This window comes from Pongo pygmaeus, chromosome 7, assembly GCF_028885625.2.
Source record: "Pongo pygmaeus isolate AG05252 chromosome 7, NHGRI_mPonPyg2-v2.0_pri, whole genome shotgun sequence".
NCBI classification, from domain to species: Eukaryota; Metazoa; Chordata; class Mammalia; order Primates; family Hominidae; genus Pongo; species Pongo pygmaeus.
In genome coordinates this window covers 86,006,278-86,028,315 of record NC_072380.2, presented here as the reverse complement: position 1 = coordinate 86,028,315, position 22,038 = coordinate 86,006,278, and the positions used below count along the sequence as shown (strand labels likewise).

At 39.1% G+C, this 22,038-nt stretch overlaps 1 protein-coding gene across 8 annotated transcripts in view; it reads left to right on the top strand.

Moving 5' to 3' along the window:
- UBE2W (ubiquitin conjugating enzyme E2 W) overlaps window positions 1-22,038 on the top strand; it is an 88,448-nt gene that overhangs the window by 6,713 nt on the left and 59,697 nt on the right. For 4 of the 8 annotated variants that reach the window (XM_063668891.1, XM_063668893.1, XM_054498264.2 and 1 more), the window contains exon 2: window positions 2,055-2,087. The exons of the other annotated variants lie outside the window; for them this stretch is intronic. In XM_063668891.1, coding sequence (XP_063524961.1) covers window positions 2,055-2,087 — 33 coding nt within the window. The remainder of the gene's footprint in view (window positions 1-2,054; window positions 2,088-22,038) is intronic. 8 annotated transcript variants of the gene reach the window in all.

Genomic DNA, 22,038 nt, shown 5'->3' with positions numbered 1-22,038 from the left:
GCTTAATAGACTGACCTAAAATAGAATTAAACTAATGCAGAATTTGCTATTTAGGAATGCTTTTTGAAGTGTTAAGTAATGGACAAATATTTACTGTAGTCACTGTGTGCACATTTAAGGGATAGAGGGAAAGTATTTTTTCCTGCCTTAATGAAGCAGGAAATCTAAATGAGAAAGTAATATCAGATTATCCTTCAAGGCCGGCCACCGCGCCTGGCCTTCAAAGATAATCTTCATTATCAAGGAGAGTTTTTAAGGTGGGATGATCCCAGCGTGGGACAAAAATTAACTGGGTGTGGTAGCACATGCCTGTACAGGTCCCAGCTACTTGGGGGTCTGAGGTGGGAGGATCACCTGAGCTCAGGGAGTTCGAGGCTACAGTGAGCCAGGATTGTGCCACTCTACTCCAGCATGGGTGACAGAGTGAGACCCTGTCTCAAAAAATTTATATAAAAATAAAAAATAAAGTGCCACTGCACTCCAGCATGGCTGACAGAGTGAGACCCTGTCTCAAAAAATATATATAAAAATAAAAAAGTGGGATGATCTGGCATCTCTCTGAAAATATAGTTCTCCTTAGTATTTACCTAAATTAAGCATTTGTTAGATGAATTTTATTCCATCTTTATATTATTGCTGTCTGCTTCATTATGAGTAGTATCTGCAAAATACTTGTTCATGTTTATCAGGTATTAAAGTGTCCTCATTTGAAAGCCTTTATTTGTGAATGTAGTTGGATCACCAAGAAACAGTGCATGCTTTTGAGTTGTTTTATTCTAAGAAAAGACTCTACTTTCATTTAGCTGCTTTTTTAAAACTTCATTAGAGATAAAGAACACAGGCTCTGTAATCAAAAGACCCAAATTCAGGTCCTGTTTCACTACTTTTTAAAAAGCTATATTGCACAAAAATCATTATGGAGTGTAGTGGGTAAGACAAAAACAGATTAGCAGATAGATAGACATATAAAACTGCATTTTTTATTTATCTTACCCAAACTTGTTTTCTGTAGTATTTATTGCCCATGTTGGTATATAGGCAACTACATTCCATTTGCTCAGCCAGAAACCTTGGGTTCATTCCACCCTACAGTCAAACCATTAGCAAATTTCTATCTGCTCTGCTTTCAAAATATATCCAGAATTCAACTGTTTTTCTGAATTCCTGATGTAAATACAGATGACATCCTCATTTCTTGCCTGGATTATATTAGCAGTGTCATACTGGTTTTCCTACTTCTGCCCTCATCCGTTTACTTATCTCTTTAGATTCCCAATAGATTCTTTCTAAACAAAAGTCATGTCATTTCACTCATAATCCTACTATGACTTCCCTCTCTTCCTCAGAATATAATCCAAAATTCATGTTATAGCCTAGGAGGCCTTAACCTCTCCCAGGTACTCATGTCTCTGTAGCCTTATTGGCCTCCTTGCTACTTCTGCTTGTTGTTTTCTCTGTTTGGAATGCTCTTCTCACACATCTGGATGATCTGGATGGCTTCCTTTTTTTTTTTTTTTTTCTTTTCACTCAGAGCTTTGTTCAAATATCTTTTTTTTTTTTTTTTAAGAGAGCCCTTCCTGACTACCCAATATAAAATAGCTCTCCCATCCCAGCACTAATAATTTCCTTTACCTTGATAAATTCTTCATACCTTTGGCTATTTATTAATTAGCTTATTTACTATTTTCTTGGATGTAACCTAGTGCCTGACATGTAGGAGGGTTCAGTAAATGTTGAATAAATGAATAAGTGAGCACAGCTTTTGGAATCAGATAACCTTGGGTTTGAATTCTAGTTTTGTTGTTTAATAGCTGTGTAACCTCCCACCCCCAAATATAAAATAGGGATGATAAAAACAGGCTATTTCATTTCCTGGATCTTTGGAATTGGTGAGTTATCTTTTAATGCTATGTTTCCCATTTTAAGCTAACTCTACTAGATGCTTTTGTCTTTTTTTTTTTCCCCGATTTCTAGTCCCTGCACTAGCTATCAATGGAAAAAATAGATTTCCTTTATGACCATGTGTTACATGAGGTCTTTCTTTGTATTTTCAGACCACAGGAAGGAGGGTGGAAGTATGGTTTCCAGTAAGTGTGTGTTTTTTGCCAATCCTCTTCAAAACTTGAGAATTAGTCAAATAAAATTGTGAGCTATTAACATCCATTTTGACATCCTTTTAATGCACAGTTTTTCCAATTGAAATATAATCCACATGTCATAAAACTTACCCTTTTGAAGTATACAATTCAGTGGATTTTAGTACGTTCAGAACCATCACTGCTGTTTGCAGAACATTTTCATCACCCTAGAAAGAAACTCCTTATCCATTAGCAGTCACTTCCTATTTCCCCCTTTCCCCAGTGTCTGGAAACCACTCTTCTATTTTTTGTTTCTGGATTGGTCTATTCTGGGTATTTTGTGAGAGTGGCTTCTTTTCACTTAGCTGTTTGTTTGAGACAGGTGAGGCAGGGTCTCATTTTGTCACCCAGGCTGGAGTGCAGTGGCACCATAGGCTCATTGCAACCTCTGCCTCCTGGGTTCAAGCGATCCTCCTGCCTCAGCCTCCCTAGTAGCTGGTACTACAGGCATGCACCACCATACCCGGCTAATTTTTGTAGTTTTTTTTTTTTTTTTTCCCCTGAGACAAGAGTCTTGCCCAGTCTCCCAGACTGGAGTGCAGTGGCACCATCCCGGCTCACTGCAACCTCCATCTCCCAGGTTCAAGCGATTCTTCTGCCTCAGCCTCCCGAGTAGCTGGGACTGCAGGCGTGCGCCACCACACCCAGCTAATTTTTGTATTTTTAGTAGAGACGGGGTTTCACCATGTTGGCCAATCTGATCTCTTACTTCTGACCTCCAGAGATCCACCTGTCTCGGCCTCTTAAAGTGCTGGGATTACAGGTGTGAGCCACTGTGCCCAGCTAATTTTTGTATTTTTGTAGAGACGGGGTTTAACCATGTTGGCCAGGCTGGTCTTGAACTAGACCTCGTGATCCGCCCACCTCGGCCTCACAAAGTGCTGGGATTAGAGGCATGAGCCACTGTGCCTGGCCTTAAAAAAACTTTTATATAGACAGTTTCACTGTGTTGCCGAGGCTGATCTTGAAACTCCCAGTCTCAGCACCCCTCCTGCCTAGGCTTCCCAAAGTGTTGCGATGACTGGCCTGAGCCACCATGCCCAGTTCATAATGTTTCTGAGGTTCATCCATGTTGTAGCTTGTATGAATACTTATTCCTTTTCGTAGCCAAGAATGGCCCATTTTTTGGTTATACCGCAGTTTATCCATTCACCAGTTATTTAAATATCAGATATTTGTGTTTCCTGTTTTCATTCATCAATGGATTAATTGACAGTTTGGATTGTTTCCCCTTTTTAGTTAGTATGAATAATGCCGTGAACATATATGTACAAATTTTTATGTAGGCTTGTGTTTTAATTTGTTTTTGTTAATATACCTTGCTTGTAGAAGGACCTCAGTAAATGTTGAACAAATGGGTCATACAGTAACTCTGTGTTTTAACTAAGTCTATAGAGAAAAAACAATGATTTTTCTTATGTACTCGCCCACAACACTTGATTCTCCTTTTCTGACACCAGATATGGGGGTTTTTTTTTCCACACCAAGCAATTTTTCAACACCAGCTGGGTGTTCTGCAATTCATTTCTGGCACTAACCAGAGTTAAGGGCTCAGTTTCACAGGACTGGCCCCCACTTTAGACACCAGTCACAAGTTGTAGGTTCCCAGGTTACCCACAACTTGTGTCCGACTTGGCTACAAATTGGAGGTTCCCACAACCCCCTTCTTGGGTTCATTAATTTGCTAGATCGGCTCACAGAAACCGGGGAAGACAGTATACTCACAATTGCCAGTGTATTACAAAGGATATTTTAAAGGATACAATTGAACAGACAGATGAAGCTATGCATATGTGAGATTTGTAAGGGTCATGAACCCAGGAGCCTTTGGCCTCGTGGGGTATGTGGCTATGTTCTTATTCACCAATTCAAAAGTTCTCCAAACTGTCCTTTTGGGTTTTTATAAGGCTTCATTACTTAGGCATGATTGATTAAATCATTGGCTATTGGTGTTCGATTCAACCCTGAGCCCCTCCCTTCTTCCCCAAAGATTGATGGGGTGGGGCCGAATGTTTCCACCCTCTAATCACATGGTTGGTTCCTTTGGCTGCCAGTCCCCATTCTGAGGCTCTCCAGGAGCCCCAGCCACCAGTCATGGTATTAACATATAAAAGGATATTTATAACTTCCAAGATTCCAAGGGTTTTAAGAGCTAGATGAAGACCAAATATATATTTCTTGTTGTAAATCGCAATACCACACTAAGGAATTGCCAAACTTTTCCACAGCAACTGCAGCATTATGCATTCCTGTGAGCAGTGTGCTAGAACTCCAATTTCTGTGTTTGACCAGTGTTTATTGTGGTGATTTTTTGATGATAGCATCCTAGTGTGAAGTGGCATCTCATTGTGGTTTTGGTTTGCATTTCACTAATGACTAATGATGTATTAAGTGTCTTGTCTTGTGCATATTGGTATTTCAGTGGAGAAATATCTATTCACATTTTTTGCCCATTAAAAATTTTTTTCTTTTTTTTTTTTCTGAGACGGAGCCTCACTCTGTCACTCACGCTGGAGTGGCTGTGGCATGATCTTGGCTCACTGAAACCTTCACCTCCCAGGTTCAAGCAATTCTCCTGCCCTAGCCTCCTGAGTAGCTGGGAATACAGGCACGTGCTACCACGCCTGGCTAATTTTTTCGTTTTTGTTTTTTGTTTTTTTTTTTGAGACAGAGTCTCACCCTGTTGCCAGGCTGGAGTGCAGTGGCGTGATCTCGGCTCACTGCAACCTCTGCCTCCCAGGTTCAAGCGATTCTCCTGCTTCAGCCTCCCGAGTAGCTGGGACTACAGGCGTGTGCCACCATGCCCAGCTAATTTTTGTATTTTTAGTAGAGACGGGGTTTCACTGTGTTGGCCAGGATAGTCTCTATCTCTTGAGATCGTGATCCGTCCGCCTCAGTCTCCCAAAGTGCTGGGATTACAGGCGTGAGCCACTGCACCCGGCCCTAGTTTTTATATTTTAGTAGAGATGGGGTTTTGCATATTGGCCAGGCTGGTCTCAAACTCCTGGCCTTAAGTGATCCACCCGCCTCAGCCTCCCAACATGCTGAGATCACAGGTGTGAGCCACCACACCTGGTCCTTTTGTTGTCATTTTGTTGAATTATAAGAATTCTTTATATATTTAGACTACATGTCCTTTATTAGACATTATTTATTACATTTGCAAAAATTTCCTCTTTTTTTTTTTTTTGAGATGGAGCCTCGCTCTGTCGCCAGGCTGGAGTGCAGTGGCGTGATCTCGGCTCACTGCAACCTCTGCCTCATGGGTTCAAGCGATTCTCTTGCCTCAGCCTCTTGAGTAGCTGGGACTACAGGTGCCTGCCACCACACCTAGCTGATTTTGGTCTCGATTTCCTGACCTCATGATCTGCCCACCTCTGCCTCCCAAAGTGCTGGGATTACAGGCATGAGCCACCGCACCCAGCCAATTTCCTTTTTTTCTGTGGGCTGTGTTTTCATTTTCTTGATAGTGTCATTTGAAGCACAGAAATTAATTTTGGCAAAATTTATGTTTTTTTCTTTGTGTATTTGGTGTCATATCTAAGAAATCATTGCCTAATCCAGGGGGTGATGGAGATTTGCATCTGTTTTTTTCTGAAAATATAATAATTCTAGCTTTTACATTTGGGTCTTTGATTCATTTTGAATTCATTTTTGCATATAATGTAGGGATTATTTAGTTTCATAGTATTAATATGACAACTTGTTTTCCATTTGAAGTTGTATAGGACCAAGCTGAGAGTCCATCAGGTTTGATAGTATCAAGTTGGATTCAGGTTCTCTGGGTGAGTGGAGAGCTGTTCCTCAGATAAGAATTTATATTGCAGTCCTACTACTAAAAAATGTGATTGTAGTATAAAATATTACTAAGTGTATATATATATATATATATATATATTTTTTTTTTTTTTTTAAGACCAAGGCTCGCTTTGTCACCAGGCTGGAGTGCAGTGGTACGATCTTGGGTCACTGCAACCTCCGCCTCCCGGGTTCAAGCAATTCTCCTGCTTCAGCCTCCCGAGTAGCTGGGACTACAGGCGCGTGCTGCCACACTCGGCTAATTTTTGTATTTTTAGTAGAGACGGGGTTTCACCATGTCGGCCAGGATGGTCTTGATCTCTTGACCTCATGATCCGCCTGCCTTGGCCTTCCAAAGTGCTGGGATTACAGGCGTGAGCCACCGCTCCTGGTCTGCTGAGAATATTTTTGTGTTCACCTGTAAGCCTTTATTGTAATTGAAAGAGGCGTTATCAACTTCAGTCTTTAGACTTACAAAATCTTTGAGCCAGAGGGCATCTCAGGTGTCATCTAGTCTAACCACCTTGCCTTTTCTTTAAATATTGCTGCATTTTATGATTAGTGATAGTCCATAAGATAAAATTTTAAAAATTTTAAAATTAAAATAGTCTTTTGTACTACATGAAAGGAACATATATATTAAGGAAATCGAGTAATAGGTTTTAAAAATATAGAGAGAGATCTGATAAAAGAAAACTTGTTACATTCTTAGGAAAACCAATTTAAGGATTCTAGTGGAGAAAATTACCTTGTTGGGCATATTTTTTGTTCGTTTTGAGACAAGGTTTCACTCTCATCCAGGCTAGGGTATGCAGTAGCGCAGTCACGGCTCACTGCAGCCTTGGCCTCCTGGACCCAAGCGATTCTCCCACCTCAGCCTTCTGAGTAACTGAGACTACAGGTGCACACCACTACGCCTGGCTAATTTTTGTATTTTTGGTAGAGATGAGGTTTTGCCATGTTGCCTAGGCTGGTCTTGAACTCCTGGGCTCAAGCAGTCCTCCTGCCTCAGCCTCCCAAAGTGCTGGGGTTACAGACATAGAATTCATTTCTTTATAACAATTAGTTTAGGTTACCTTGATTTGTTTCTATAGTCCAGCCTCATTATTCACGAATTCCGTATTTGTGAATTCACGTCTTCGTAACACTTATTTGTAACCCTAAAATTGATACTTGCAGTGCTTTTTTTTGTTTGTTTTTTGTTTTTTGTTTTTGCCGTTTGCACACTTAAAGAGCAGTGAAGAATTTGTCATTCTATGCACACACTCCTAGCTGAGGTCAAACAAGACTTTTTGAGGTCTATTTTGTGCCACATTATTTCACTTTTTTGTGCTTTTTGTTGGTAATTTCGCTTTAACTTATGTGCTGTCTAGTGTTCCTTTGTATACGTGAAGGCTGTGCTGTGCCTTTTGGAGAAAATTTGTTCAGGCATGTGTTATAGTGCTTTTGGCTGTGAGTTTGATATTAATCAACAATATATAGTAAATAAGAAGCCGGGCATGGTGGCTCATTCCTGTAATCTCAGCACTTTGAGAGGCTGAGGTAGGTGGATCACTTGTCAGGAGTTTGAGACCAGCCTGAACATGACGAAACCTCATCTCTACTAAAAATATCCCCTCGCCCCCACCCCCCCAAAAAAAATATCTGCTGGGCATGGTGGCATGCACCTGTAATCCCAGCTACTCAGGAGGCTGAGGCAGGAGAATTGTTTGAACCCAGGAGGTGGAGGCTGGGTTGCAGTGAGCCAAGATCATGCCATTGCACTCCATCCTGGGCCATAGAGCGAGACTGTGTCTCAAAAAAGAAAGTCTTTAGACAAACACAAACAAGTTACTTTTGATTGGTTGAAGAAAATAATGTGACCAGAAGCTGGCAGGAATCTAACCCTATATTTCCTCTAACTATGGATTCCATATTTACTAATTTAGTGTTTGCCACAACTTTGTAGAGAGCTTAACTACTGTGAATAATGAGAAATGACTGTATTTTAATTTAAAAAAAATTTTTTTAGAGACAGTCTCACTCTGTCACCCAGTGCAGTGGCATGATCTTTTCTCTCTGCAACCTCCCAGGTTCAAGTGATTCTCATGCCTTAGCCTTCCAAATAGCTGGGATTACAGTCATGCGCCACCATGCCTGGCTAATTTTTGTATTTTTAGTAGAGACGAGGTTTCGCCATGTTGGCCAGGCTAGTCTTGAACTCCTGACCTCAAGCAATCTGCCTGTCTCAGCCTCCCAAAGTGCTGGAATTACAGGCGTGAGCCACTGTGCCCAACTGTATTTTGATTTAAGTTTCAGTATACTTTTGATTTGGAAGTATTGAAGTCCAGTTAAAACTAGTAAAAGGTAATGTTGATACATCCAGGTTTCTTGTTTGATTCTGCTTTCATTTTCTACTGTAGATCATACCGTCCTCCTTTTTTTTTTTTTTTTTTTTTTTTTTTTGAGTTAACCATGCAGTTCCAACCAGTGGTTTCCAACTTTGATATCACATCGAAATCACCTGGGAAACTTTAAAGAAATACCATCCCCAGGTTATGATTTAATTGCTCTGGAATGCATCCTGGGTATTGTAATTTTTCTTAGCTCTTCAGGTAATTCTTTTTGTTGTTGTTGTTGAGATGATGTCTCTGTCACCCAGGCTGGAGTGCCCTGGCATGATCTCGGCTCACTGCACCCTCCGCCTCTCAGGTTCAAGTGAGTCTTTTGCCTCAGCCTCCCAAGTAGCTGGGATTACAGGCACTCACCACAATGCCTGGCTATTTTTTGTATTTTTAATAGAGACGGGTTTCACCATGTTGGCCAGGCTGGTCTCGAATCCTGACCTCACATGGTCTGCCCGTCTTGGCCTCCCAAAGTGCTAGGATTACAGGCATGAGCCACTGCACCTGGCCTTCAGGTAATTTTAATGTGCAGCCAAAGTTGTAGATTCATCTTCACTACAATGCAGGAATTTAGGTGTGCCAATTATGTAAATTGGGTAAGTTGTAATACATCTCCTTGTACCTGTTTTAGAGTTCAGGAGACATTTCAAAGTTTAATCCTCTTGAAAGATTTAAGAATCAAATTCGAGATTGGAAATATCTATATTGGTTTTGTTCCTACATAATCATAGTTCTGTCAAAGACCACCCATTTCCTGTACATATCTGAGCACTTATTGACTGTCTTATCAGCTTTAGTAAAATGTTTTGTTTGATGGCTATTTTATACAACAAACAAAGTGTCTGTCATGAGAGTTTTTTGTGGAGCAGTTTTAGTGAACTGAGTACATTAAGATGTGGCTATGGGGCGGTTCCATAGGCTCAGTTATGAGCTCAGTGATTCTTTAATGGCCAGAGTCCACCTAAACAAAATTTAAAAATATTTTATTATATCATGAATCGTTGGAGTTGAATATGCATAAAAATCTCATTTAAAACATAATCTGGGCTGGTCATGACGGCTCATGCCTGGGATCTCAGCACTTTGGGAGGCCCAGGTGGGAGGATTGCTTGGAGTCAGGAGTTGAGACCATCCTGAGCAATGGAAGGACTCCATCTCTACAAAAAATAACAGCAGAAGTAATCTTAGGGGCCTGTATCAAACCATATCAGGGCCCAGTACCAAGAGTAGTCCTTTCTAGGTACTTGGAATGATATTCTTGTTTTTAAGTCTTTTTGCCCTTCATTGGGGTCATTATTATTGCTAGTCCTTGTATCTCTCATTCTACAACCTATGCTGAACTTACCAGTCCACTAAAATTCTTGAGAATCAAGTTGTTTATGACTCTGGCCCCTGGGCTTATATGTCTCTTGTCCTTATGGATATTGCTGCATATGTGGAGATTCTGTCAGTATCCTTTACTTGCTAGGAATATTTACCAACTATTATTAGTGACTTTTTATGTTGAATTTCCATTTTATTTTTATTATTTTTTTAGAAATAGGACCTCACTCTGTTGCCCAGGATGGAATGCAGTAGTACAACTGTACCTTAACTGTAACCTTGAACTTCTAGGATCAAGGGATCCTTCTGCCTCAGTCTTCCAAGTAGCTAGGACTACAGGTACATGCCACCATGCTCAGCTAATTTCTAAAATTTTTTGTGATGTTGCCCAGGTTGGTCTCAAACTCTGCCTCAAGCGATCCTCCTCCCTTGGCCTCCTGAGGTGCTAGGGTTACAGGCGTGAGCCACCATGTCTAGCCTGAACTTTCATTTTGAATTCTGGGCAGTTTCGATAGCTCCCCGTCTTGTTTTTTTGTTGTTCCTAGGTTTTTTGTTTGTTTTTAAAACTTACCTAGCAGGTAATGTAGTTAGCCCCTCCACTCTTTGAACTTTCTTCCTGAATTCAAATTTTACTCAAAATCCATTTTAGTTCTTTGTAACTCAATACTTTGACATCATAAATCCACCAACCTTAGCCTCATCCTCACAGCTGTACATACTTTTTAGTACCTTGTGTGCCCCCATATCATGTTTTACCTCTTTCATAGGGTTTTTCACTTCTGCCTTGTAGCTATTATAAAGACACTTTGTCTTTATTAGATTTTTAACTCAATGAGGGCAGTGCTTACTGGCAATCATCACTCAAATGTTTTCTGGGTTAATAAATAGAACAAAGATAAATAGTACTGTTTTCAAAATAGGCCAGAAGTGATAGGAAAACACAGTTGAGTATATTGCCTTCTTGCCTTATCTCTGATTCCATTGCTGTCTATCTTTTGCTTCTGCCTTGTCCCAGTTAGAGAAAGTAAAGAATTGGGTTGAAAAGGAAAATTTATACAGCATTTAAAAATCAGGGTAAGCTTCCTGTTAATGATACACGTCTTTCAGCCCAGTTAATATTTGGTTGGTAATTCTTTCACTTTGCAGATAATGCTTCAATGAGAGTATCTTTTCTTCCCCAGCCCCCTGCCCCCGGTAGTAGATTTTTTCTTAAGCTTCCTGTATGTAACCCTTACTGACAGCAAGTAATTTAGCAAGTAATTTTAGGTTTGCTTCATTGATAGTAAGATTATGTGATTGCTTTCTTTCCAAACTCAAATGTGTTGTGTCTTTGTATACTTTTCCTCATTTCTGAAATGGTATTCCTTTTCCAAATGTTTTATTTTTAAGGTGTGTCTGAGAGTAGAACTGTGTGTGCTTAGGGGAGATGGGAGTATTTTGGTATAGGGAGTTTGTGTTTGGTTCTTTTAGATGTTGCAGAGGACAGAACATCTGTTAATGTCTATGAAATACAGATTGGGTTTCTGAAACATAGTTACAGCTTTTGCATGATGACAGAGCTTACTTCAGATTCTTCTAATTTACAGTTAACCCTTGAACAACAGGAAGCCAACCACCTGTGCAGTCAAAAATCCATATATAACTTTACTTCCCAAAAACTTAAGTACTAATAGCTTACTGTTAACTGGAAACCTAACCTATAAGATAAACAGTTGATTAACACATATTTTGTGTGATATATGTATTATATACTCTATTCTTACAATAAAATAAGATAGAGAAAAAATGTTATTAAGAAAATCGTGAGCGAAAATATATTTACTGTTCATTAAGTACTCTGTCACCCAGGCTGGAGTGCAGTGGTGCAATCTCAGCTCACTGCAGCCTCCACCTCCTGGGTTCAAGTGATTCTCCTGCTTCAGCCTCCCCAGTAGCTGGGATTACAGGCTCGCGCCACCATGCCCAGCTAATTTTTGTATTTTTAGTAGAGATGAGGTTTCACCATGTTGGCCAGGCTGGTCTCAAACTCTGGCCTTCAAGTGATCCCCCTGCCTCAGCCTCCCAAAGTGCTGGGATTACAGGCATGAGCCACCATTCCCAGCTAGTCACAAAAATCTTTATCGTTGTTGTAGGCTGAGAAGAGGAAGAGGAGGGTTTGGTCTTGCTGTCTCAGGAGTGACAAAGGCAGAAGAAAATCCACGTATAAGTGGACCTGTGCAGTTCAAACCTGTGTTGTTGAGGGTCAGCTGTGCTTGAAGAAATTGCTCAGTTTAGAAGACTCTCACCAAAGAGAAAGCAAAAAAACCACCACACACACACACACACACACACACACACACACACACACACACACACACACACACACACACACACACACACACACACACACACACACACACACACACACACACACACACACACACACACACACACACCCCACCCCCCCCCCCCCCCAATGATAGGGAAGGTTGGTTCAGTCCTTGCAAGCCTTGCAAGTTTGTGATGAAAATAAGTATAAGTAACAGAAAGTTAAGACAGTTAATGGTGATGGCTTGGAAAGGATTACCCATGATCCTGAATAGTAAAAATAGTGTTAAAAGGTACTAGCTGATGCTTTTTTTTTTTTTTTTTTTTTTTAGCACTTTTTCTAACGACTTTTTTTTTGTATCTGTTTATGACTGAAGTCAGATTTTTCTTTTAAAAATATATTTTTAAATTATTTTAAATCTTCATGAACTGGCAACAGTTAATATACTGAATTTTTTAAAATTCAGCTGCTGTAGTTTTAATAATTGAAAATGATTGAAAGTTTAACTGATAATTTCTTGAATTGGCAACATAGGATGTCAAAATTGATTTTATAAATCAGTATTTGTACTTTTCATATTTCTTAATTCCTTCTTAGAATGAAACTTGTCATAAATATATTTTATGTTCTCTTTTTTTTTTTTTTGAGACGAAGTCTTGCTCTGTCACCCAGGCTGGAGTGCAATGGCATAATCTTGGCTTACTGCAGCCTCCGCCTCCCAGGTTCAAGCAGCTCTCCTGCCTCAGCCTCCAAAGTAGCTGGAACTGTAGGCGTGCACCACCATACCCGACTAATTTTTGTATTTTTATTAGAGACTGGGTTTCACCATGTTGGCCAGGCTGGTCTTGAACCCCTGACCTCAGGTGATCCACCCACCTCGGCCTCCCAAAGTGCTGGGATTACAGGCGTGAGCCACTATGCCTTGCCTAATTTTTGGATTTTTAGTAGAGATGGGGTTTCACCATGTTGGCCATGCTGGTCTCAATCACCTGACCTCAGGTGATCTGCCTGCCTTAGCCTTCCAAAGTGGTGAGATTACAGACATGAGCCACCATGCCCAGCCGCTTAAAGGTATTCTGAAAATCTCAGAATCATTCTATGGCTACTTTTGGCAACTGAGGCCCAAATTTATGTAAACTTTGAAGCAAACTTTTTTTTATTTTTATTTTTATTTATTATTATTTTTTAAGACAGGGAGTCTCACTCTGTCACCCAGGCTGGAGTGCAGTGGCTTGATCTCCGCTCATTGCAACCTCCACCTCCCAGGTTCAAGCAGTTTTCCTGCCTCAGCTTCCTGAGTAGCTGGGACTACAGGCGCCTGCCACCATACCTGGCTAATTTTTGTATTTTTAGTAGCGACAGGATTTCACTATCTTGGCCAGGCTGGTCTCGAACTCCTGACCTTGTGATCCGCCCATCTCGGCCTCACAAAGCGCTGGGATTACAGGTGTGAGCCACTGCACCCGGCCCAAAAGTTGTTTTTAAGAAGGCTTAGAAGATTGAACTTGCTCTTTATCAAAATACTGATCTTACATACTCTTACATACTTGGCAATCTTTTATAATACATCATTATATTTTAGAATACATACATTGAAACTATTCTAGTGAAAAAAGTTGGTATTTTTATTGTGGTCAGTTCTCTATGTATGAGATACTTTAGTTTGCTATCTACCTTAAGTGCCAGGGTTTAAACATTTTTGCTGTATTTTTCAGCTTAGAAAATCTTCCTATAAGAATTAAATGTGATTTTTTTTCCTACTTGTTGATGACTCTGACCAGCATATACAAGTTTCCTCCTAGTATGTCAGGAGAAAGTATTGGTAAAATCCCTAAAATCACAGTATAGTATACCTGAGCATGATAAAGAAGAAAACAAATCACTTTCTTCCTTGAATTAAAAAGTTTCCCAAACTGTCTTGTTATTATGTGTGTATTTGGGCTTGACAAAGTAACTACCCTGGAACCATAAAGTTAGCAGTTCATTTTAAGATTTTAGGCTGGGCATGGTGGCTCACGTCTATAATCTTAGCACTTTGGGAGGCCAAGGTGGGCGGATCACTTGAGGCCAGGAGTTTGAGACCAGTCTGGCCAACATGGCAAAACCCCCTTTCTACTAAAAATACAAAAATTAGCCAGGTGTGGTGGCACATGCCAATAGTCCCAGCTACTTGGGAGGCTGAGGCACAAGAGTGGCTTGAACCCGGGAGGCAGAGGCTGCAGTGAGCTGAGATCGCACCACTGCACTCCAGTCTGGGCAATAGAGCAAGACCCTGTCTCAAAAAAAAAATTTATTCCTGCTGATGGAAATCTTCTGTGTAAATAGTGCTTAGAAATGCATAAGTGTGGCCAGACACAGTGGCTTACGCCTGTAATCTCAGCATTTTGGGAGGCCAGGGTGGGCAGATCACTTGAGGTCAGGAGTTTGAGACCAGACCGGTGAGACCCTGTCTCTACTAAAAATACAAAAATTAGTCGGGCCTGGTGGCACATGCCTGTAATCCCAGCTACTGGGGAGGCTGAGGCAGGAGAATTGCTTGAACCTGAGAGGTGGAGGTTGCAGTGAGCCAAGATCGCGCTACTGCACTCCAGCCTGGGTGACAGAGCAAGGCTCCATCTCAAAAAAAAAAAAAAAAATGTAAGTGTATATAATTTGTCTATGTTTAAGTGGGTGTTTAAAGATAGCAAGCGGGGAGGGGGGAATTGTTTATACTGAGTAGCGTTTCCTACAATGTTAAATTGAAAATGGTAATCTATTAGGACAAGATACAAGGTAATGATTACATGAGTTTTAATTTATTTGTTATGAAACAGTTTGTACTAAAACCAAATTTATTACTTAGTTTTTTTGGAACATTTTAAACCATTATAGTTGTTTAGGGATCTGGATATATGGAAATAACAATAGCATTAGACGAAGGTAATATAGAAAAGTACTAAAATATAATGAGAATATAAACTATGTATAAAACTATAGAAAAGTAATTACAGATACATGATTGAATTAGGCTGAACAATATGTAAAAAGACTTCTGATAAAGCTTTAACTTGTGAAAATGAGTAGAATAACCTAGGTTCTGGGATTTTTAAACTAAAAGGAACTTTAAGAATCATTTAATAAATAATGATTTAATTAATAATTAAATGATTTTTTTATTAACCAAAAAAATGGGTCCAGAAGGTAACAAAACTTTCATACCTACACACTTACAGACCATATACAGCACTGTTCACAGTCAAGAAATGTAAACAGGACTGGGTGCTGTGGCTCACGCCTGTAATCCTAGCACTTTGGGAGGCCGAGGTGGGCAGATTACTTGAGGTCAGGAGTTTGAGACCAGCCTGGTCAACGTGGTGAAACTCCGTCTCTACCAAAAAATACAAAAAAAATTAGCTGGGTGTGGTGGCATGCATCTGTAAGCCCAGCTACTTGGGAGGCTGAGGCAGGACAATTGCTTGAACCCGTGAGGCGGAGGTTGCAGTGAGCCACGATAGCACCACTGCACTCCAGCATGGGTGACAGAGTGAGACCTTGTCTCAAAAAAAAAAAAAAAAAAGTAGAATATAAAGATGAAGTATCAAATCATAACTGCATAGAATTTCATAATCACCTTCTGTTGCTATTGCTGTGAGCTCAAGTGTTGGGAATATCCACTTAACATGCTGTATGACCCTCTGCATGAGCAGTTTGTCTCGCCTTTATATTGAATATTGCAGTAAAAAGTGATCTCTCGCTATTCTGGTGTATTTTTCATTGTGTTTTAGTGCAATACTGCAAACTTTGAATCAAACACCATGGAATCCATACAAAATGCCACTAGTGATGCTGGAAGTACTCCAGAGAAGCAGAGCAAAGTCATGACATTGCCAGAAAAAGTTGAACTGCTTGATACATACTGTAGATTTACGGTTGTGGTTGCCCACCATTTCAGATAGATGATTCCATCTTATAAATAGATGACATAAATTCACAGTATTGATAAATACAGCCCAGTGCTGTAAATGTATTTTCTCTTCCTTATGATTTTCTTAACATTTTATTTTCTCTAGCTCACTTTATTGTAAGAACGCAGTATATAATATACAAAACATGTTAATCGACTTTATGTAACCGACAAATAACATAAGGCTTCTGGTCAACAGGTTTATTAGTAGCTAAGTTTTGGGGGAGTTGGAAGTTACATGTGAGTTTTCGACTGCTTGGGGCTTGGTTCCCCAACTCTCAAATTATTCAAGGGTTAACTGTATTTGTAATTCATACTTTTCAGAGAACTCTACTTGACAGAAGAAAAATGTTCTCAGAGAATCTATGGTACCAATTTTATCCATCTGAGATGAGTTTATTAGAAAACTAGATTTTATGTTCACTGGAAAATATTGACCTCAGCAATAAAAATGGCAGTGACAATGCAGTACATCTTTTCTAAAAAATAGATTTATTAGAAGAGTGTTCTAACAATAATGCTCATTATATTACAAATAACCAGATGTTTATTCCTTTGAGACTAAATCTACTAGAAGGAAAGATCTAACCTAGATTTCTTTTTAAGTCATAGAACTTAAAAGCTCTGGAAGCTGCCTTTTGGTGTAAAGAGTTGAGCATCAATATTTATTCTAACAATACGCCATGATCTACTTAGCTGTATAGCTGTTGTTTCTTTTTTTTTTTTTTTTTTTTTTTTTTTACTCCTAGGCATTTGTATTGCCTCCCCCAATTTTATGGTATTCTTTAGTATAAATTTTTAAGAATGGTGTTACTAAGTCATAGAATCAATGTTTTTCTTTCTTTCTTTCTTTTTTGAGACAGAGTCTCATGCTGTCACCCATGCTGGAGTGCAGTGGCACAGTCAGGGTTCACTACAGCTTTGACCTCTCAGGCTCAAGTGATCCTCCCTCCTCAGCCTCCTGTGTAGCTGGGACTACAAGCGTGCACCACCACGCCCAGCTAATTTTTTATTTTTTGTAAAGATGGGGGTCTTACTATGTTGCCCTGGATGACCTTGAACTCCTAGACTCAAGCGATCTTCTCACCTTGGCCTCCCAAAATGCTGGGATTACAGGCATGACCCACCATGCCGGCTTTATTTACTTTATAAGAAAGTTGGTTAGGGTAAACTGTTTTAGGATCATCTTTTATTTCTTTTTATTTCCCATTTTATTTTTTTCCTTATTGTCATCTGTGAATATTAATACTACTTTAATGTGTTTATTTGGAACTTTAAACTTGAAAATAGTTGTATCTGCCAGCCCATCTCATTGTATTCTTTCAAAAACAATCTGAGGTATTTGATTATGAAGATACTAAGGTACACATTGTTACTTATCCAAAGTTGCATGTGTTATACACTCCCACAAATCAGAGATTGAGTTTCCAATTAAATACATCTTGTTGGGTCAGGTGCAATGGTTCACACCTCTAATCCCAGTGCATTTTGAGGCCGAGGCAGGAGGATCACTTAAGGCCAGGAGTTACATTCCAAACCTGGGCAATATAGCAAGACCCTGTCTCTATAAAAAATAAACTAGCTGGGCATGGTGGCACCCACCTGTAGCCCAGTTGCTCGGGAGGCTGAGGCGGGAGCATTGCGGGGAGCTATGATTGTACCACTGTATTCCATCCTGGGCAACTGAGACTTTGCCAAATAAATAATCCGTCTAACCAACTATTTTATCTTTCTTGTCAGGCTGTTATACCTCAGTACCTTAGACCGAGTAATTATAAACAACAGAAATTTAATCCTTACAGTTCTGGAGGCTGGGAAGTCCAAGATCCAGGGTGCCAGCAGATTCAGTAGTCCAGAATGGCACCTTCTGACTGTGTCTTCACATGGCAGCAAGGCAAATTAGCTCTCTGCCTTCTTATAGGCACTAATCCCATTCACCAGTTTTCCACCCTTATGACCTAATCACCTCGCAAAGGCTCCACCTCTTAATTCTAATACCTTGGGAATTAGATTTTAGCATATGAATTTTGGAGGGACATAAATGTTCAGACCATAGAATATCCCTTACAGCACCTAACTCACAGTCTTAAAGTATGCATTTTGGTTACATTTTGAAGAAATACATGACATGACATACCCTAGTATACTAATACATAGTTTACATAGTTATTTTGTGAGATTTGTAGTTCAATTTGTTGGTCAAATCAAACTTCCCACCTTTTGAAGGTGGCATTATCAGTCATTTTATTCAGTGTATTTAATACTTTGTGCTAGACCCTGGCTGTAGATTTTTCACCGCATAACATGCTTTATGACATTTATGTAACTCTTAATTTATATATATCAGAATCTTTGAAGGTAGCTAAGCCTGCCGAAACCTGGAAGGTAAAAAAATTTGAATTGTATTTTTTACAAGAAAAAAAATTTATTCTTTCAAAGTAAAATAAAAATGGTTGGCTTAAATGAAACATTAACTCCGTCAGGGTTAGTGCTAATTACTGCTTTTCATCTATGGCATGAAATGCAGGGATCAATGAGAGAAAGATACAGAACTGTATTTTATTTCATTCTGAGTCAAGGTTTCCAGAAAACAAATATTTTATTTGGAGTGTTCATTTCCTGAATACTAGACAGGTAACTTCTGAACTAGCTTGAGAAATTAAAATTTGATTCTAGGGTTGTAAACTCTGCCTCTTGGAGCCAAGCAGGTTTAAGGTACATGTACATACATTGGATTCTTGGTAGACAGCATACCCACCCTAAAGAGGGCAGCTCTATTTAAAGGGAATAGTCATTGTTCATTTCTGGCTGGTTCCGTTGTTTTGTTCTGTCAATCTGAATGTTCACAGGAAACTTGAACTGGTCAGGTCCACTTAATCTAAGTTGCCTCCAACCCTTCATAAACAGACCAGCTATCTGTATTGCTCCTCTTTCCTCTCCCCTCCCTCTCCTTTCTTCTTTCTCCCCATCCGTCCTTTTTCCTTCCCCCTTTCTTTTTATCTTCCCTTCCTCCACCTTTTCTTTTTTTTTTTTTTTTTAAAAAAAAAAAAAAAAAAAAGACTGGGTCTTACTGTGTTGCCCAGACTGGTCTTGAACTCCTGCCTCAGCCTCTCAAGTACTTGGGATTACAGGCCAAGAAGCCACCATGTCTAGCTTCTTCCTGTGTTTCTTTTATAGTTAGGAACACTGTCATCGATCCAGACTAATACTCTGGGGTCAGCCTCATTTCTTCTCTTTCTCACTTTGCACATCCAGTTGTCACCAAATCTCGTTCATTCTGCATCCTAAGTAAGTCCTTTGATTCCTCCAGTTGTTCATTAGTAATGTCTCAAATGTAATTTTTTTCTAGTAGTTTTCAGCCTGTCTTCCCTGCCTTCAGTCTTAACTTCTCCAGTACATCTGCCACATTGTTGTCAGCATGATCATATTTTTATTTAAAAAAATACTTTACACATGTTTATTGTTGAATATTAGAAAATACAGATTCATGGAAAGAAAAATCACAGCCCCAAGGAGATCACTGCATGGTGAGATTAAGGGGTGATTTTAATTTTTAAAAATGTATGTTTTTTCCTGTACAGAGTAACACCCATTGAAAACACAATCCCTTGTAAAGTCTCTAATTCTGTACTCAGCATCTAGCTGATCTGTTCTTTCTCAGATATTTTACAATTTCATTTATCACCACCTTTCTCTCACCTTTATCCTTCTCTTCAATATTTACATATGCAGAAGTTTCTCCTAACAAACACCTGCCTCTGCCTCAGTTCTGCTACCACCCTGTTGCTTTCTTTCCCTTCACAATCAAATTTAAGAGTGTCCAAAAAAAAAGATAATGAAACATGCATACAGAAGAATTTAAAAATCATAGGTGAGGCTGGGCATGATGTCTTACACCTAAAATTTCAGCACTTTGGGAGGCTAAGGTGGAAGGATCACTTGAGCCCAGGAGTTCAAGACCAGCCTGGGCAACATGGCGCAACCCTATCTCTACAAAAATTAGCACCACCACAGGCGTGGTGGTGCGTGCCTGTGTTTCCAGCTACTTGGGAGGCTAAGGTGGGAAGATTACCTGAGCCCAGGAAGCAGAGGTTGCATTAAGCCGAGATTGCGCCACTGTACTCCAGCCTGGGCAACAAAGTGAGACCGTGTCTCAAAAAAAGTTAAATAAAAATATAAAAATGGAAATCATAGGCGAATATTTTAAAGAATGTTTATAAAATATTCACATTGCTTAAGGAATAAAAGTTGCCATTACCTTTGAAGCCCCTTCTGTGTCCTGTTTTCTTTTTTTTCTTTTTTTTTTTTTTTTAATCCTGCTGATTGTACCTCACTACTTCCTTCCCACAGTAAATTGCTGTCCTTTCCACAGTAAATTGCTGTCTTGGATTTTATGTTTGTGATCCTTTATTTTTCCTTGTATTTACTTTAAACAATATATTTTGTTTGTTTTTAAACTTCAGGTAAATGGACTCATACTGTTAGTAATTCTTTCTAACTTTTATCATTTCAAGATTAATCCATCTTTGTAGCAGTATATTTTTAAAGCTAAATAAGTAGTATTTCATGGTATAAACTATCACACTTGATCAGTTTTACTCCTAACATGTTATGAACAGTGCTAGTTTAAATGTTGTAACACATTTTCATGGTTTTCTCTTAGGGTATTGACCTACAAATGCAGGTGCTAGGTTATGGCATGTCTGTTCCATTTTACTAGATAATGCCATCCTGTTCCAAAGTAATTATATCAGTTTGTGCTCTTACTGGTAGTACATGAGTTCCAGGGATACCACATTCTCCCCAACACTTGACTTATTTTGGTGAAAGATACTCCTTACGGTTCTATTATATTTCCTTAGCTAATAAGAATAACTGAGTATAATTGTATGTGTTTTGGGGCATTTGTGGCTCTTCTATTAAATGCCTATTCTTAACTTTTGACTGTTTCTCGATTCGGTTATCCTTTTGTTTGCTTTTTGGTCTGCTTGAGCTGTTCATTACTTTGAGAGGTGTTACTAAAATCTTCTATGAAGATAGACTTGTAGATTGTCCTTTGCTTACCTATTTTGAGGTTGTTATTAAGTGTATACAGGTTTTATGCTGATGATGACTATATCATTATATAGTTATTCTCTATCTTTTATTATTTTTGGCCTTAACGTTTGTTTCACTTGATATTAACATAACAATGCCAGCTTTGTTTCTTAAAACTTATCCTAGTATCTTTTTTCTATCCTTTGACTCTGAACCTTTCTGTGCTCTTAACATTTTAGTAATATCTTTTAAAAAATCTCAAATAACTATACTTTTTAACCAATCTAATATTCTTTACTGTTTACTAAAGAAGTTAGTCCAATTTTTAATGAGTAACTGATATAATAGGATTTATTTCTTTCCTTTTAAGTGCTTTTCATTTGTCTTTTCTTCCTATGTGTGTGTCTTTCCTTATTTTGGATTGATTTCTTTTTCTGTTTTCTCATTCTATTTTTCCTATCTCTACTAGTTTGGAAGTTACACACAATTTTTTTTTTTTTTTTTTGACATGGAGTTTCACTCTTATTGCCCAGGCTGGAGTGCAGTGGCGAGATCTTGGCTCACTACAATCTCTGCCTCCGGGGTTCAAGCGATTCTCCTGTCTCAGCCTCCCAAGTAGCTGGAATTACAGGCGCCTGCCACCATGCCTAGCTGATTTTTGTATTTTTAGTAGAGACAGGGTTTCACCACGTTGGCCAGGCTGGTCTCGAACTCCTGACCTCAGGTGATCCACCTGCGTTGGCCTCCCAAAGTGCTGGGATTACATGAGTGAGCCACTGCTCCTGGCCTACAATTTTTTTTAGATGTTACTTTAGCTGTTTTTTTGCATTTATTTTCCTGTTATTTTTTATTGAAAACTTTTTATGAAAAATCTCAAGCATGCAGAAAAGTAGAAAGAAACAGTGTAACACCTCTGTAGCTTTTGTGTAGATTCAACAATAAACATTTTCCATATTTGCTTTTTCTTTTTTTTGTTTAATAAACTTTTTTTGCTTTTGTTGACAGCTTTATTGTGACCAATTCACATAACATACTCATCCATTTAAAATGACTTTTAATATATTCATGGAGTTATGGAACTATCACCACAGTCAATTTTAGATCAGT